We start from the raw sequence: 16240 nt of genomic DNA on the forward strand, positions 1-16240 counted from the left end.
CATTGGGTTGGTGCAAAAGTAATTGCGGTTTTGGCCATTACTTTCAATGGCAAAACCTGCAATTACTTTTGCAACAACTTAATATCTTTTTACTGAGAATGTACTGAGGGAGTGAACTATCAGACTTTTTAAAAAGATTTTGATTTCAAAGTACTGCTTAGTAGAAAATACCAAATATAAATAAGGGAAAAACTATACCAATATTCCAACCACCTGTTAAAATATTGGCATATAATGAGTATTTAACATTTATTGGTATAAAAAGGTATCAGGCCACTGGAAAGGCATTTTGAGTCTAAGAAAATAGGAAGAAAGCATCCCTGAACCCTGCCGCCCAGTCACCCAGCTTCCTGGGGTATCTCCAAAGAGAGCTCAGCCCTCAACTTGGACACTGAACTCTCAGAAGGTAATTTCATTTGAATGCTATAGCTCCCTAAGCGAATATTTTCCAGATGTCCTTTCAGCAGATGGTCTGTTAGAGCAAGATAAGAATATTAATACAGTACTTACTCAGCTGCTTTAGCCTTCACCAGAAGCTTTTGGGCTCCATCTGCTTCTTCACTTAGCCTGTTTTCATCTGACCTGTAATCCTTACAGAGTTGCATAAGTTTCTGTATTTTGTTAACTTCATCCGTTAGATTTTGGGATGGAATTGGTAGGTGAATGTCAAGTACACCATTTGCAACCTTCTCGATGTCTTCTGGAGGCATGTTTTCCTCTTAAATAAGAAGGAGGGTTTTAGGTAATCATGTCTCCTTAACAAATACTGTATCTTAAAAGTATAACCACAATGATGTCTCAGCCAACTGCACTAGGATTTGATTATGTGTTCCTAGAATACAGGGATTAGATTGTAGGTGTCCCATAGATTCTTCTTCATCCTCAGCTGTCCCTTGTCTCTAGAAGAAACACTGCTGGCTGAGTGCTGAATACTTGCTGAACAAGTGCTTGCTGGAAAAACAAAATACTACAGATTTGGAACATTGTGTGTATTCTACAAAATGCCCTGAGAAAGATTTATTATAAGTACATACTCAAAAGCAATTAACATGTTTAGATACCTGTCATGAAAATTCAAGCACAGTGAATGAGACATTGGAGAAGCACTGCGTTTGAAATCAACAAAACTGGATTCTGGTCCTCCATGACATTAAAAAGGCTCATGATTTTTGGTCATCTATGTAATTGGGTAATTGTACCTGATACTAGACTCAAAGGCCTATTCTGGGATTGGAGTGAGACAATACAGAGTAAAGGAACATGTTAATAGCATGTTATAAATAAACTTTTTTTTTTTCTTTTTTGAGACAGAATCTCACTCTGTTGCCAGGCTGGAGTGCAGTGGTGGCGCAATCTTGGCTCACTGCAACCTCTGGTTCAAGTGATTCTCCTGCCTCAGCCTCCTGAGTAGCTGGGATTACAGGTACGCACAACCATGCCCAGCTAATTTTTTTGTATTTTTAGTACAAAATAGTTGTACTAAACTATTTAGTTGGCCAGGATGGTCTGGATCTCCTGACCTCATGATCTGCTCGCCTTGGCCTTCCAAAGTGCTGGGATTATAGATGTGAGCCACTGTGCCCCACCAAAGAAACTTTCAAATACATCCATGCTCTACTTTCCAGAAAAGTAAATTTGGCCCCTATTGAGAACTAAAGTGGAAGATGAACTGTTAGAGCAAGCTTGTTTGACCCACAGCCCAGGGCCCACGTGTGGCCCAGGACGGTTTTGAATTTGGCCCAACACAAATTCGTAAACTTTCTTAAAACATTATGAGATTTTTTTGTGTGTGATTTTATTTTTATTTTTAGCTCATCAGCCATTGTTAGTGTTAGTGTATTTTATGTGTGGCTCAAGACAATTCTTCCTCTTCTAGGGTGGCCCAGGGAAGCCAAAAGATTGGATACCCCTGTGTTACAGCAAAGCCATTTGTCACTCTCTAGCTACTTACTGAACATCTACAATTCCTATAGGGAAGCTAGAGATGAACTAGACGTGGATCTAATCCTCAGGGGGCTTGCCGTCAGGTGAGGGCCTATAAGTCATTATATACAAATATTGATCACATAGGAACAGAAGTGATCAATATAAGGCAAAACGCTATGGGGTTCAGAGAAAGGGGAAAATAATCCAGGAAGGACTTCGGGTGCATTGAAACTGCACCTGGGAGGACAGCAGGTTAAACTTGTGGAGACTGTGGGATGTGGGGAGGGGTAAGAGATATTCTAAACTGAGAGAATTACAGGAGCTAAAGCTCATGGTGGTACAAGAAACAGTGCATGGATCACTCTTGGCAGGAGAGTAGTGTGCTTAGAAGGGCTGGGAGCAGATGGCACAAGTCCCTGTGTCAGAGGCTGAGGAACTTAGACTTTATTCAGAGAACAGTGGGAGCCAAAAATGATTTTCAGCATTTGAGTAACATGACATGAGTATATATTCTGCTTATAGTCATTTTGCTTTAGCTATTTTTCTTAACATAAATGAAATATTTTACTTTCTGTAATATTTTTGAAGCAATGTGACAAGAATTTTTTTGTGAGTAAAGTAAAATGACATTTTAAATAAAATCAGGGAGTTGGCCCTTTAAAGAAACATACTTTTTCTTTTTCTTTTTTTTTCTTTTTTTGAGATGATATCTTGCTGTATCGCCCAGGCTGGAGTGCAGTGGCATGATCTCGGCTCAATGCAACCTCCGCCTCCCGGGTTCAAGCGATTCTCCAGTCTCAGCCTCCCGAGTAGCTGGGATCACAGGCATGCACCACCACATCCAGCTGATTTTTATATTTTTAGTAGAGACAGCATTTTGCCATGTTGGCCAAGCTGGTCTCAAACTCCTGACCTCAGGTGATCCACCTGCCTCGGCCTCCCAAAGTGCTGGGATTACAGGTGTGAGGCACCATGCCCAGCCAGAAACAGCAGCTTTTTAATTTAAAAAGTTCTAGTACATCATACTGAATGGGCAAAAGCTGAAGCATTCTCCCTGAAAACCAGCACAAGACAAGGATGCCCTCTCTCACCACTCCTGTTCAACATAGTGTTGGAAGTCCTGGCCAGAGCAATCAGGCAAAAGAACGAATAAAGCATACCCAAATAGGAAGAGAGGAAGTCAAACTATCCCTGTTTGCAGATAGCATGATCTCATATCTAGAAAACCCTGTAGCCTTGGCCCAAAAGCTCCTTAAGCTGATAACTTCAGTGAGGTCTCAGGATACAAAATCAATGCAGAAAAATCACTAGCATTCTGATACATCAACAACAGTCAAGCCAAGAGCCAAACCAGGAAGGCAATCTCATTCACAGCTGCCACAAAAAGAGTAAAATACCTAAGAATACAGCTAACCAGGGAGGTGAAAGATCTCTACAGGGAGAACTACAAAACACTGCTCAGAGAATCCACAGGTGACTCAAACAAATGGAAAAAGATTCCATGCTCATAGGTGGGAAGAATCAACATCATTAAAATGGCTATACTGCCCAAACAATGTGCAGATTCAAGGTTATTCTTATCAAACTACCAATGACATTCTTCACAGAACTAGAAAATATATTTTAAAGTTCATATGGAACAAAAAAAGAGCCTGACTAGCCAAGGCAATCCTAAGCAAAATGAACATAGCTAGAGGCATCATGCTGTCTGACTTCAAGCTATAATACAGGGCTACAGTAACCAAAACAGCATGGTGCTGGTACAAGAAAACAGACATATAGACCAGTGGAACTGAAAAGAGAGTCCGGAAATAAGACCACACACTTAGAACTATCTGATCTTTGACAAAGTCAACAAAACCAAGAAATGGGAAAAAGACTCCCTCTTCAATAAATGGTGTGGGATAACTGGCTAGCCATATGCAGAACACTGAAACTGGACCTCCTCCTTACATCTTATATGAAAATTAACTCAAGATGGATTAAAGACTTAAAGGTAAAACCCAAAACTATAAAAAACCTTGGAAGGCAACCTAGACAATATTATTCAGGACACAGGCATGGGCAAAGATTTCATGATAAAGACGCCAAAAACGACTACAACAAAAGCAAAACCTGAGAAATGGAATCTAATTAAAGAGCTTCTGCACAGCAAAAGAAACTGTCAACAGAGTAAACACAACCTACAGAATGGGTGAAAATTTTTGCGAACTATGCATCTGAAAAAGGTCTAATATACAGCATCTATAAGGAACTTAAATCTACAAGAAAAAAACAACCCCCTTAAAAAGTGGGCAAAGGACATAAACAGATACTTTTCAAAAGAAGACATGCATGGGGCCAACAAGTATATTAAAAAAAGCTCAACATCACTGATCATTAGAGAAACGCAAATCAAAACCACAATGAGGTACCACCTCACACCAGTCTGAATGGTGATTATTAAAAAGTCAAAAAATAACAGATGCTGATGAGATTGCAGAGAGAAAGAAACGCTTATACACTGTTGGTGGGGGTGTAAATTAGTTCAATCATTGTGGAAAACAGTGTGGCGATTCCTCAAAGACCTAAAAAAAGAATTACAAGCCGACCAAGGAATCTCATTACCGGGTATATACCCAAAGGATTAGACATCATTCTATCATAAAGACACACTCACATGCATGTTCATTGCAGCATTATTCACAGGAGCAAAGACATGGAATCAATCTATATGCCCATTAATGATAGACTGGATAAAGAAAATGTGGTACATATACACCGTGGATACTATGCAGACGTAAAAAAGAATGAGATCGTGTACTTTGTCAGAACATGGATAGAGCTGGAGGCCATTATCCTTAGCAAACTAACACAGGAGCAGAAAACCAAATACCGCATGTTCTCACTTATAAATGGGAGCTAAATGATGAGAACACATGGACACATAGAGGGGAACAACACACACTGGGACCTTTTAGAAGGTGGAGAGGAAGGAGAGGATCTGGAGAAATAACTAATGAGTACTAAGCTTAATACCTGGATGATGAAATAATCTGTACAACAAACCCTTGTGACTTGAGTTTACAAACCTGCATATATACCCCTGAACTTAAAGGTTAAAAAAAAAAGTTCGAATGAAAAGTGAATTTACTTCAATCACTTATTCATTTATCAAATAGTTATTCGTATTTATTATGAGATTATAGATTCAAATTTTTATATATAGAACTTTCAGGAGAAATGATACATCTCTTTGTTAATAAGGCATTCAGATTTCAAGAAAAATATTGAGGTGGTCAAAGAAGAGCTGAATAGTATGGTAATCATGTAATGTAATGATAATTTTATTGAGGCTTTATAGCCAGGCAAAGAAGAGAAGCAAGGGGTGGGTAGAGGGCACTGCAAGGCATGAAAGCTTCCTGGTCACCAGCTCTAGGGACACTGAGCAGTAAGAAGTTTCTTGTATGAAAAAAGATTTTTCTCTATGCCTAGTTGTAATAATAGTTCTTTATGCCTTTAGTTTTAATAATCTGGACATAGATTTCTTTCAATTCCTCAAGTTAATTAAAGTAAAATATTTATTAGAAATGTATTCAGTAGCAATGAAGAGTAATAAGAGGACAGGCTCTATGACCCAGCAAACTAGGCAGAAAGGAGGTCATGTAGACCCTGTTCCACCAGTTCATGCGATTAGTTTAGCAACTTTGATTTTGATGTTTGTTTTGGTGCCTTTTCAGTCCAGCCTAATCCTAGACCTGAGTCCAGTCAATACTGATTCATCCAGCTAAATCATTGAAAGTTTGCTTTTGAATAAAAAAAATGTCCAGTAGACGGATTCTACCCCATTTGTTTTTACTATTTTTGTCAAAGGTAATTTCCGCCTAATTTTTGTTTATCTTGAAAATAACAGCTAGAAACTGCCAATACAATTTCTAGAAATATTGAGATAGGAAAAATCAAAAAACAAAAAATCTTGGCCATAGGGGTCTCTCACACCTATTAAGTAGAATAATGAAGTGATTAAAGAGATTTTAATGGATGCTGCAATTGCCAATTCATGTATAAAATGTTAAATTATTGAATTTGGAAAATGGTTATGGAAAATAAAGCCTCTTCAGATTAATCATATATATCTGTGTGTGTGTGTGTGTGTGTGTGTGTGTGTGTGTATGTGTGTGTGTAGAGAGAGAGAGTAAGGTTTCAGGTCAATTTCCAGCTTCAGTACTTGATTTTTTAATCTTTACTAATTCTCTGGAGTTTAAAATGAGCCTCTCCCAAAGTAAGGCATAATGTACAATAAATCAGCTACTTTTGGTCAGCCACAGAGAACCAACAAAAGAAGACTTGGAAAATAGTCAATAATAGCTAATAATCAAATTTTTAGATGCCAACTCACTATGATATTTGATATCTAATTAAAATTCAGCATATCTTGATCTCATATCATTTCTGTCAGCAAAGAAAATTACCGAATCCTGATGTTAGGGAATCTGATAGAATTGTCATGTTGAACTTTCCTTTAAAAAAAAACATAAAATAACTTTAAACACAAAGTTCATGTGTTTGGAATTTGAACTAAATTCTACCATTTGTTACCACATTTATCTTTTACAGAAAGCTGTAATGTTTTGGCACAGAGTTGGTATTTTGAGATTATTCTCATTAAGGAATTAAAAACCAAAGCGTATATCATTTTTCCGATTTAGGCTTGTCATTTCCAATTAATGTAATTAGGAACTGGCTATGATGTTTGACTATATATTAAAAAAGGGAAAAAAACAAAAACTAGTCCTAATATATTTTTTTAAATTACCTAACAAAAAGTTTTTCACTTTTTTGATGAAAAGATTGAGTTTTTCTTCTTCAGAGTCATTTTGGTTTCTTGTATTTCCCAGTTTTTCCCTTAGCTGTAAGGCATTGTTTTTGGAGACTTCTGCCAGTTTACTTATATTTTTGATCTGGAATGAGAAAAACACAGTGAAGAAAATACTCAACAAAGGCATGTTCTTTGATGTTTAATTATTTAGCTGGACCAAATAAAACTGTCACTAAAAACTAAATAAAAGTCTAGATAAACCATAGATGCATTTGCAAGGAATCTTTTACAAGGTGATTATTATCTCTTCTCATTATTATGTTTTCTTAATATCATTCATTTATCTTTTAGAACATTATTGACCTAGTGCTAATGAATTTTTCTAATATAAGTCTAAAACACAAATTTTGTTTTAATGGGGCTTTAGCATTCTTTAATACCAACTTTCACAGAAATTACATAGGACTACTTACCTGCAGTGGTCATCATGTTTAATAGGTTGAGAGCATTTTCTTTTATGTAAGTTAAAATGTTACTCTTCTAAACATTCCTCAAATTCAAGTAATGTACTTTCTTTGAAAACTAACAAAAAAGCATTCCTCCTCTTAATAAATGAGCTTGAACTGAGAGTGGGCTACAAAGATAAATTCCAGACACTTTGTACTCTTGGTAGAGGAATGATAGGAATAATAGGCTAGCAAACTAGAAGTGCAAATTCTCAACTGTGTGATCTGAGAAAGGTCATGGACTTTTTCTAGGGATTCCAACAAATTAGAGAGAGACAAAAAACCCAGAAGCAACAGGACAATATTGCCAACAAGCTGAGCTTTATTGAATAAATTAATTGTGACAGAAGTAGGGCTAATTAGGATCAAACATAATTATGAAAAAAAAAAAATCCACTGGGCACGGTGGCTCACACCTGTAATCCCCAGCACTTTGGGAGGCCAAGGCAGACAGATCACTTGAGGTCAGGAGTTCGAGGCCAGCCTGGCCAACATGGTGAAACCCCATCTCTACTAAAATTACCAAAATTAGCCAGGCATGGTGGCGCATGCCTGTAATCCCAGCTACTGAGGAGGCTGAGGCAGGAGAATCGCTTGAATCCAGGAGGCAGAGGTTGCAGTGAGCCGAGATCGTGCCACTGCACTCCAGCCTGGGCCAGACAAAGTGAGATTCTTGTCTCAGAAAAAAAAAGAAAAGAAAAGAAAAGAAAAGAAAAGAAAAGAAAAATATTCCCTTTATTTCCCCACAAAAGGAGCCTGCTTAATTTGAGCCAAACAGATTTTTAAGAAAAAGATTTAAATTATAGTCATTGGCAAATGATAAAACAAAAAAGTATTTACATGATTAAAAATGTGTATCTTTTTTTCAGAGTTGATACTTAATTCTCTAGAACTTTCTTAGCTTTAAAATGGATAGCAGTAAGAATGGATTGCAGTAAAATGAGAATTCCAGAAATAAAATACCCTAGGCACTAGCAAAGCACCAAGTGATACAGAGGAAATCTCGGCGTAGATTAGTTGATACCATATTCAGAAAGAAAGAGATCATGAAATTACTTCACTCTTAAAACATCCCTCTGCAATCCATCTTCTGTCACAACTGACTCCTGAGAATTCTCTCACAATCTCTTCTGGCACTCCCTCCTTCTAATCAAGAGGAAAATAGCACACAATTTTATCAACATGACATCCCCTCTCATTGCTTTCCAATTCTCCATTTATGTGCTGATTAAACTAGATTCTGCTAATATGGATTTCAAGGATAATTTTTTAACACTGATAGCTTAACATATTATTGACTTAATGATATGATCAAGTGGCAATCAAGACTCCTTTAAATGAGGGTGAGATTTCTATTTTTTTGAGAATTAGCAATATAATAGTTTAAAATTACATTAAACAATTAAGGAGTGTTTTAAGCACTGGGACATAAGACCAGGATTTACATTGCTATGTTTGCTGCTGTATTCTCAACTTGTAGGTGGATGCCTGGCACATAGTAGGTGGATATTTGTTAAAGCAATGAAGAACCACGTGTGAATAGAAAATGATGTGGCAATACAGAATTGTGACTATGTAAGTAAAGTTTCAATATTTATGTAGGGATATGTTCTAGATTGGCTAATCAGATGCTTGCTCAAGGATATAGGGGGTGTGTGTGTGTGTGTGTGTATGTATGTGTGTGTGTATATATATATATATATATATATCTTGGCTGTGGTTCTCACCCCATTCCCAAGCTTGGACCTCTATCCTTTACTCGATTTTGAGACCCAGATGTCCTTACATATGTTTCCTTTTTGTTCAGGAGTCAGGTTTTTTTGTTTTTGTTTTTGTTTTAGACAGGGTCTTACTGTTGTCGGCGCAGGCTGGAGTGCAATGGCATGATCTCGGCTCACTGTAACCTCTGCCTCCCAGGTCCCAGTAATTCTCCTGCCTCAGCCTCACGAGTAGCTGGGATTACAGGCATGCACCACCACACCCGGCTAATTTTTTTTCTTTTTTCTTTTTTTTTGTATTTTTTGTACAGATAGGGTTTCACCATGTTGACCAGGATGGTCTCGAACTCCTGACCTCAGGTGATCCACCTGCGTCAGCCTCCCAAAGTGCTGGGATTACAGGCGTGAGCCACTGCGCCTGGCCAGGAGTGGCCTTTTTTTTTGCTTGCAAACAAGAATGCTTACTGATACAATATTTAACATATAGTGTAAAAATTTCAGCTCTTTAAAAGCTTTTTCTTCTTTGTCAGAGGCTCTTTGCATATTGTCAGAAAAGAAACAGATTGGGGAGCACACCACTACCTTGTTTTCAAACCAGAGAATAAAATGCATTCTCACAAAAAAGTCTAAAGAAAACTAGGTAATTAAAAATGATGCTCATTTATAAATATGACCAGAAAAGTAAATGAAATCATTTCAAATTATTATAGATTTAATTATAAGGTACTTAAATGTTAAAACAACTTTCTCAGTCTATCAACAGGGGAATGAGTTCAAGGCACAGTTTAATTCCTATTAAGCTATTTTCTAACATTAAATTCTAACATTACAATGTGTATATTTAGTAGGATTTCATATATACCCTTATATATTTATGAATTTATGAAAAATTATTCTTTGAGAGATCTATAGTTTTCAACCCTTTTAAAAATTTAATTCTTTAAATACTTCTTTTTATTATTATAATTATTATTATTTTATAAAATAGAGATGGGGTCTCCCTATGTTTCCCAGGCAGGTCTTGAACCCCTGGGCTCAAGGAATCCTCCTGCCTTGGCCTCCCAAAGTGCTAGGATTATAGGCGTGACCTATACTCCTGGCCTGTTTTCAAATTTTTAAGGCTTGGAGTCCTGACATTTCTATGTAGTTTTTGCTGTAAACAAACATGTCCACACCAGTCTATGACCTATGATAATGTACCTTGAATTCTTTCTCTCTCTTTATACACACACACATACATACTTGACCTTCGAATGACACAGGTTGGAACTGCACACCCCCACTTATGTACAAATTATTTTCAATAAAACTTACATTGAGTGTGCCTACCTCTTCTGCCTCCCCTTCCACTCCCTCCACCTCAAACCATCTCTGAGACAGCAAGACAAACCCCTCTTCTTCCTCCTCCTCAGCCTACTCAATGTGAAGATGATGATGAAGACCTTAATGATGATCTATTTCCTCTCAATGAATAGTAAGTATATTTTCTCTTCCTTATGATTTTTCTGATAATATTCTCTTTTCTCTAGCTTACTTTATGGTTACATTATGGTATATAATACATACATAAATATATATTATTGACTATTTAAGTTATGGGTAAGGTTTCCAGTCAACAGTGGGCTATTAGCAGTTAAATTTTGGGGTAGTCAAAAGTTATACATAAATTTTCAGTTGTGGAGTGGAAGCCTGGTGTCCCTAATCCCCATGTTGTTCAAGGGTCAACTGTATACATATATATAATCGGAAAATATCAATATTCATCTCTATTTCTAAATCTACATTCACATCATCTACAATTTTATCCCATATTTCTAGGCAAAAGAACACCAACTATCTAGAATCTATCTTCTCACTTGGAAGTTATATGGCAGTTTTATAAATTTCAAGCAGTCTGCTTCTTTATTGCTATAACTTTACAAATAAAGCAAGGGAAGGTATTTACCTGATTCTTCAACCCACGAACCTGTTTGTCTAAATTACGAATAACAGATTTTGCTTCCTGGGCTTTTTGGAGGGCATTCGTTGAGAGGGTCAGGGAGCCATGACAGCCGGCACCCCCACACTTCCTGTGCCCTTCCTGGCCCATGCAGACAGCACCGCCACAGGGCAAGGGCACAACACATGGCACATTTCCTGGATCTCCACACACCTTGCAAGAGAAATGATTTACATTAAATAGCAACTTGTTGTCAGAGCTTTTTTTTCTTTGTTTGTTTTGAGACGGAGTTTCGCTCTTGTTGCCTAGACTGGAGTGCAATAGTGTGACCTTGGCTCACTGCAACGTTCATCTCCTGGGTTCAAGAGATTCTCCTGCCTCAGCCTCCCAAGTAGCTGGGATTACAGGTGCCCACTACCACGCCTGGCTAATTTTTTGTATTTTTATTAGAGACGGGGTTTCACCAGTTTGGTCAGGCTGGTCTCAAACTCCTGACCTCAGATGATCTGCCCGCCTCAGTTTCCCAGAGTGCTGAGAATACAGGCATGAGCCACCATGCCTGGCCGTCAGAGCTGTAATGCCATCCAGGCTCATTGAGTGAAGGTATTGCTTTATTCATATATTTCTTCAATAGTTGTTCATCCTTGGTACATGGGGGTAACCTATTAAACATTAAACATTTCCTAGGTAACTAAACATCTAAATTACTTATCAGTATTGTGTCAGTCTGTCATCCTTTATATTTATAGTTTTCTGAGAAAATAGTCAAACTTTTAGGAATTACACGTGAGTTTCACTTTTTAAAAAATATTTATTTATTTGTTGAGACAGAGTCTTGCTCTCTCACCCAGGCTGGAGTACAAAGGCACCATCTCCGCTCACTGCAACCTCCACCTGCCAGGTTCAAGCGATTCTCCTGCCTCAACCTCCTGAGCAGCTGAGATTACAGGTGCACACCACTACCCCCGGCTAATTTTTGTGTTTTTTGTAGAGAGGGGGTTTCACCATATTGGCCAGGCTGGTCTCGAACTCCTGGCCTTAAGTAATCTGCCTGCCTCGGCCTCCCAAAGTGCTGGGATTACAGGCATGAGCCACCATGCCCAGCCTGCACTTTTTATTCTTTTGAGAGAATTAGCCTTTTTCTTATAATGAAGCAAGAGGAGCAAATGTTCATAGCCTGTACTGTTTTAGAAATAGTAAATAATATCAAATAATCAAATCAAGCCATAATCTTTACTCTTTGATCAATTCTTGAGTTAAATAAGGCTTTTTACAGTATATAATAAAATATATATTTTATATACATACATATAATTATATATTTATAATATATAATGAAAAGAAATTTAGAATGTAAGCTAGGGAAATATCATTGAAGAGGTTCATATATCAAGTAAAAACCACAAATGCTTTGACCTTACCATCATGAATATTTACCTTTTCATTCAATATTTGGATATCTGGTATCTTAATCTGCTTTAATTTTTCCAATGACAAGTTTCCTTTGGAGGTTAATGTATTTAAGATGGTAAGAAAGTCAGTCCTGGTATTTGCAGAGGTATTAATGGTAGAACTAGTTTCATTAATTTTCTTTTCAGCAGATGATGATATGTGATAATATATCTTGATGTTTTCTGAGGAGTCTATGTCAATGCAAATTGAAGGTAAGTTTTGTGAAAACAAATGAAATTACATATCAGTTATTAAGATAATCATTCTATAATTTGGCTACTGTCTTGGTCTCAACTATCACTATAAAATTTCAGCGTCTTCCTTGAATTTGCATTTGATGGGGGAAGGATTAGCTATAGTATAATAGATATGGATAGAATAGATACACGGCATTGAGATTTAAGTCCACAGATGTGGTGTGAGTCCTGCCTTCACCCTTTACTGCCTGGGCATACCCTTGAGCAAATCAGTTCATCTCTTATATTTCGTTTCTTCCTCTGTAAATTGGTGATAATAATTTGTGAGAATTGAGATAATATGAATATTTTCTGTAAATATTTCCACAAATATAAGGTCTTCACTATGAATACCTATATACACTCAAATATAATAAACCAACTAAATTTACTTAACCCTATAGAGCAGGAGTTGACAAACTTTTTCTCCAAAGGCCAAATAATTAATGTTTTAGGCTTTGCTGGCCAAAGCATTTCTGTTCCGACTACTCACCTCTGCCATTGTAGAGTGAAAGCAGCTACAGGCAATATGTAAATAAACAGGTGAGGTTGTGTTCTACTGAAGTAGTATTTACAAAGACAGGCTGTGGGCAGGATTCGCCCTGATGCTGCGGTTTCCTGAACCCTGATGTTGAGGCTGATAACAATAGCTAACAACAGTTAGCTGGGTGCTTTGTAGGTGCCTGTACTATACTTCCCATCAATTTTCTTCTTCAATCTTCACAAAACAGTGTGAAATGCACATTAGTATGATCATCTTCATTTTACAAATAAGGAAACTGAGGCTCTATTGAGGAAAGTTATTTGCCTAAGTTCTCATTGATAGTAAGAGATGAAACCAGGATGTCAATCCAGGGTATTTGACTTTAGAGCCTGTGTTCTTAAGCACTTCTCTACATTTCCTATGTTTGCATTATTAATGCAAATTTGTGAAAGTAATAAGGTGTGTATGATATATTTTATTGTAAATTATAGTATATTAGGGGTTTAAACTATAACTCCATATTTTAGGAACCAGAGGCCCATGGTCCTGATCTGATCTTTACTCCCTGTAGAACCATAATCCAGGCAGGAGACAACCATACCTTATCTTTCAAACTTTTCTGGTTCTTATAAGACCATACCCTTAATATATCAAGTTTTTCACTTATCATGAAAAAAAAGTTCCTATTACTCAGAATTCGTTTATTCTTTCATTTTTATGGAAGATTTTCTCCTACCTGTGGAGATAATTCAATTGCCAACTATTCCCTGAAGGCTTTACTAATGAACCCAGGAAGAATTTCGTTTTTGCTACTCTGTTTTTGAAGCAGCTTTAAGATGGCCTAACAGTCTTAATGCTGTTTGGGGTGGCTTATATTCTTGTCCCCTGCCCCCATTAGATAGAAATAACTCAAAGGTAGGGACTTGCTGTAATGATCTGCCTGTTTCTACTGCGCAATGTCAGGCATTGGAAAAAAGCCCAGTAACTGCTGTTGGACTGCAAGTTTGAGAGGATTAGCATGGGGGCAGTTTCACTTTATTTTACCTGGCGTCAGGTGATCGCTGATGGATTTTGAGTTCTTTTAGTGGGAACTGTCTTCTAGATTAGGAATCAGAATAGATTCCCTACTCATTACATGGCATTTATCAAACAGCATCAATACATCTTTGCTAGAATTTATTTCACTAAATTTAGGCATTCCTTTAGGGAAATTAGGTGTTCCTAACTGCCTTCTATTTTTTTTCTCTTCTAGGTCAAAATCAGATACAACACAGGAGTATATACATAGGATAATGAAAGCAGTCAAAGTTTTTTCCTGACATGGATTCATGTATATTTGCCTCTCAGTTGGATGTCTTAGGTGTGAATAAACTCAGGGATGCTTCTCTCAGTAGTAACAGGTTGTCCATTTCCAAATATAACAGGGGTATCATCTTGAATAGGAGATGAGCTAATCAAAGTTTTGCTTTAGAGTTCCATTTCTCCTGCAGATTATCTTGGCTTAGGTATAGCTCACATTCAGTTTTAAGAACTATGCAATATGAGTTAAGGGCTTGTACTATGTTGCATGACTCCCACCCTTACAAAGCTCTATGAGAAATGTTGTGGATTAAGTTTTGTTTTGTTTTGTTTTGCCTCATATTCCTTTGCATTTATGGTTACTGAAAATGGAGTGGCCTATACCAAGAAAGGCATATAAACATGTCTCTCTCATTTGTTTATGGCCATATTAGATTTTCTAAGTTGTTGATTACTCAAGACCCCTTACATGGGTTTGGCACTAGATTACTTTGGGTGTTAGCATTTGTTTAATATCAGACATTGTTTACTTGTTATTTTTGAGTGAATGCTATCCAGGCTCTGTGATGTTTAAAAAGTTGAAATATCCATGAACAAATAATACCTTTAATGGTTGTGTTTGCATGTTCTGAAGTGCTCAGGCACTATGGTGGTAAGCACAGGATGACTCACTAATGGAATGCACTATGGATTTCATCAAACATTGTGTAGACACAGTCAAAAATGCATTTTTCCCTTACCCACGATGCTTGCATTAAGGACACTGAATTGCAAATCAATTTCTTTCTGAAGATCTTCAAGTAAGAGGTCTGCTTCATTCTTTGCTCTTTCTATTGTATGTTTCAGATCTTGAAATTCATACACTGCTTTCAATTGTTCATTTAGCTGCATGATTTGTTTTCTATCAGAGAAAATGAGGGTAAATAGTTAAGCTTGTATTACATTTGATATATTGGTGAAAAAATGCCACCAAAATTGCCCTTACTGTTAGGTATTCTTGATTAGAAGGGATTCCTTCTACTCAAGTTTTTCATTTGAAGGTTTATAATCGTGTTTATGTCTCATCTCTTTCATCTTAATTCGCCTTCCTGGACTATCGCAACATTCATTTAAAATATGGACAGCATACAAGGAATAGTAGAATAAAGGCTCTCAAACCATTCCATTTTGACTGTTTATGCTGTCTTCCTTCGTTTTGGGTTTGAAAACATGCGTTCAGACATGCTTCAATTAAATCAATCTAAGGGAGCTGGTCTACATCTGGCTTTCAACATATGATAAAACAGAACCGTTTACTTAGCCTGGGGTAAAATCAGCTCTTCATTTAGAATCAATCTGCATTCAGCAAGGTTGTTTTTAGTGCAACTTCTGTTCAGGGTCTCAACTCTTACTTTCCATTAGTGACAGGGAGGTTTTCTTGCTGGTGAGTGTTCCCCTGGGTTTTTTTCCCATCACCTTCTTCTTTGATGGGGTACACCTTTGTCCTGCTTCAATTTGCTGGGTTTAGCACCTACAGTTGCTTCGAGGGGATAATGAACACATTCCTCATGATGGAGAAACTGTGCACAAATCTTGAAGTGTACAGTTGGGGGAAGTTATAAAATGAATGTATGGGACTAATTTATCTTGGCACAACTGCAATGCTTCCTTCCGTTTTCTGCTGTAACTCTCCCCTCTAATCTATAGACTCTTCCTTCAAGCTCCAATTGTCACAACTGCAATTCTTCAGGCTAACAATAATAACAACAAAAATAATGACAATTACTCTAATTGGGACTCCTTAAGCACTTACCTATGCCGGACACTATGCTAAGTGATGGATCTTGAGTAATTCTCACAAGAATCCTATGAAATCCAGACTTTCTCTCCCTTTTTTGATGAA

At 37.2% G+C, this 16240-nt stretch overlaps 1 protein-coding gene across 1 annotated transcript in view; it reads right to left on the bottom strand.

Annotated features, from left to right (window-relative positions):
• The window catches only part of LAMB4 (laminin subunit beta 4), a 108116-nt gene that overhangs the window by 16272 nt on the left and 75604 nt on the right, over positions 1-16240 (bottom strand). Inside the window, exons 26-30 of the mRNA XM_025379850.1 lie at positions 15099-15259; positions 12325-12530; positions 10894-11100; positions 6722-6866; positions 511-718 (exon numbers count right to left, since the gene is read on the bottom strand). Coding sequence (XP_025235635.1) covers positions 511-718; positions 6722-6866; positions 10894-11100; positions 12325-12530; positions 15099-15259 — 927 coding nt within the window. The remainder of the gene's footprint in view (positions 1-510; positions 719-6721; positions 6867-10893; positions 11101-12324; positions 12531-15098; positions 15260-16240) is intronic.

Source organism: Theropithecus gelada, chromosome 3, assembly GCF_003255815.1.
Source record: "Theropithecus gelada isolate Dixy chromosome 3, Tgel_1.0, whole genome shotgun sequence".
In the NCBI taxonomy this organism is placed as follows: Eukaryota; Metazoa; Chordata; class Mammalia; order Primates; family Cercopithecidae; genus Theropithecus; species Theropithecus gelada.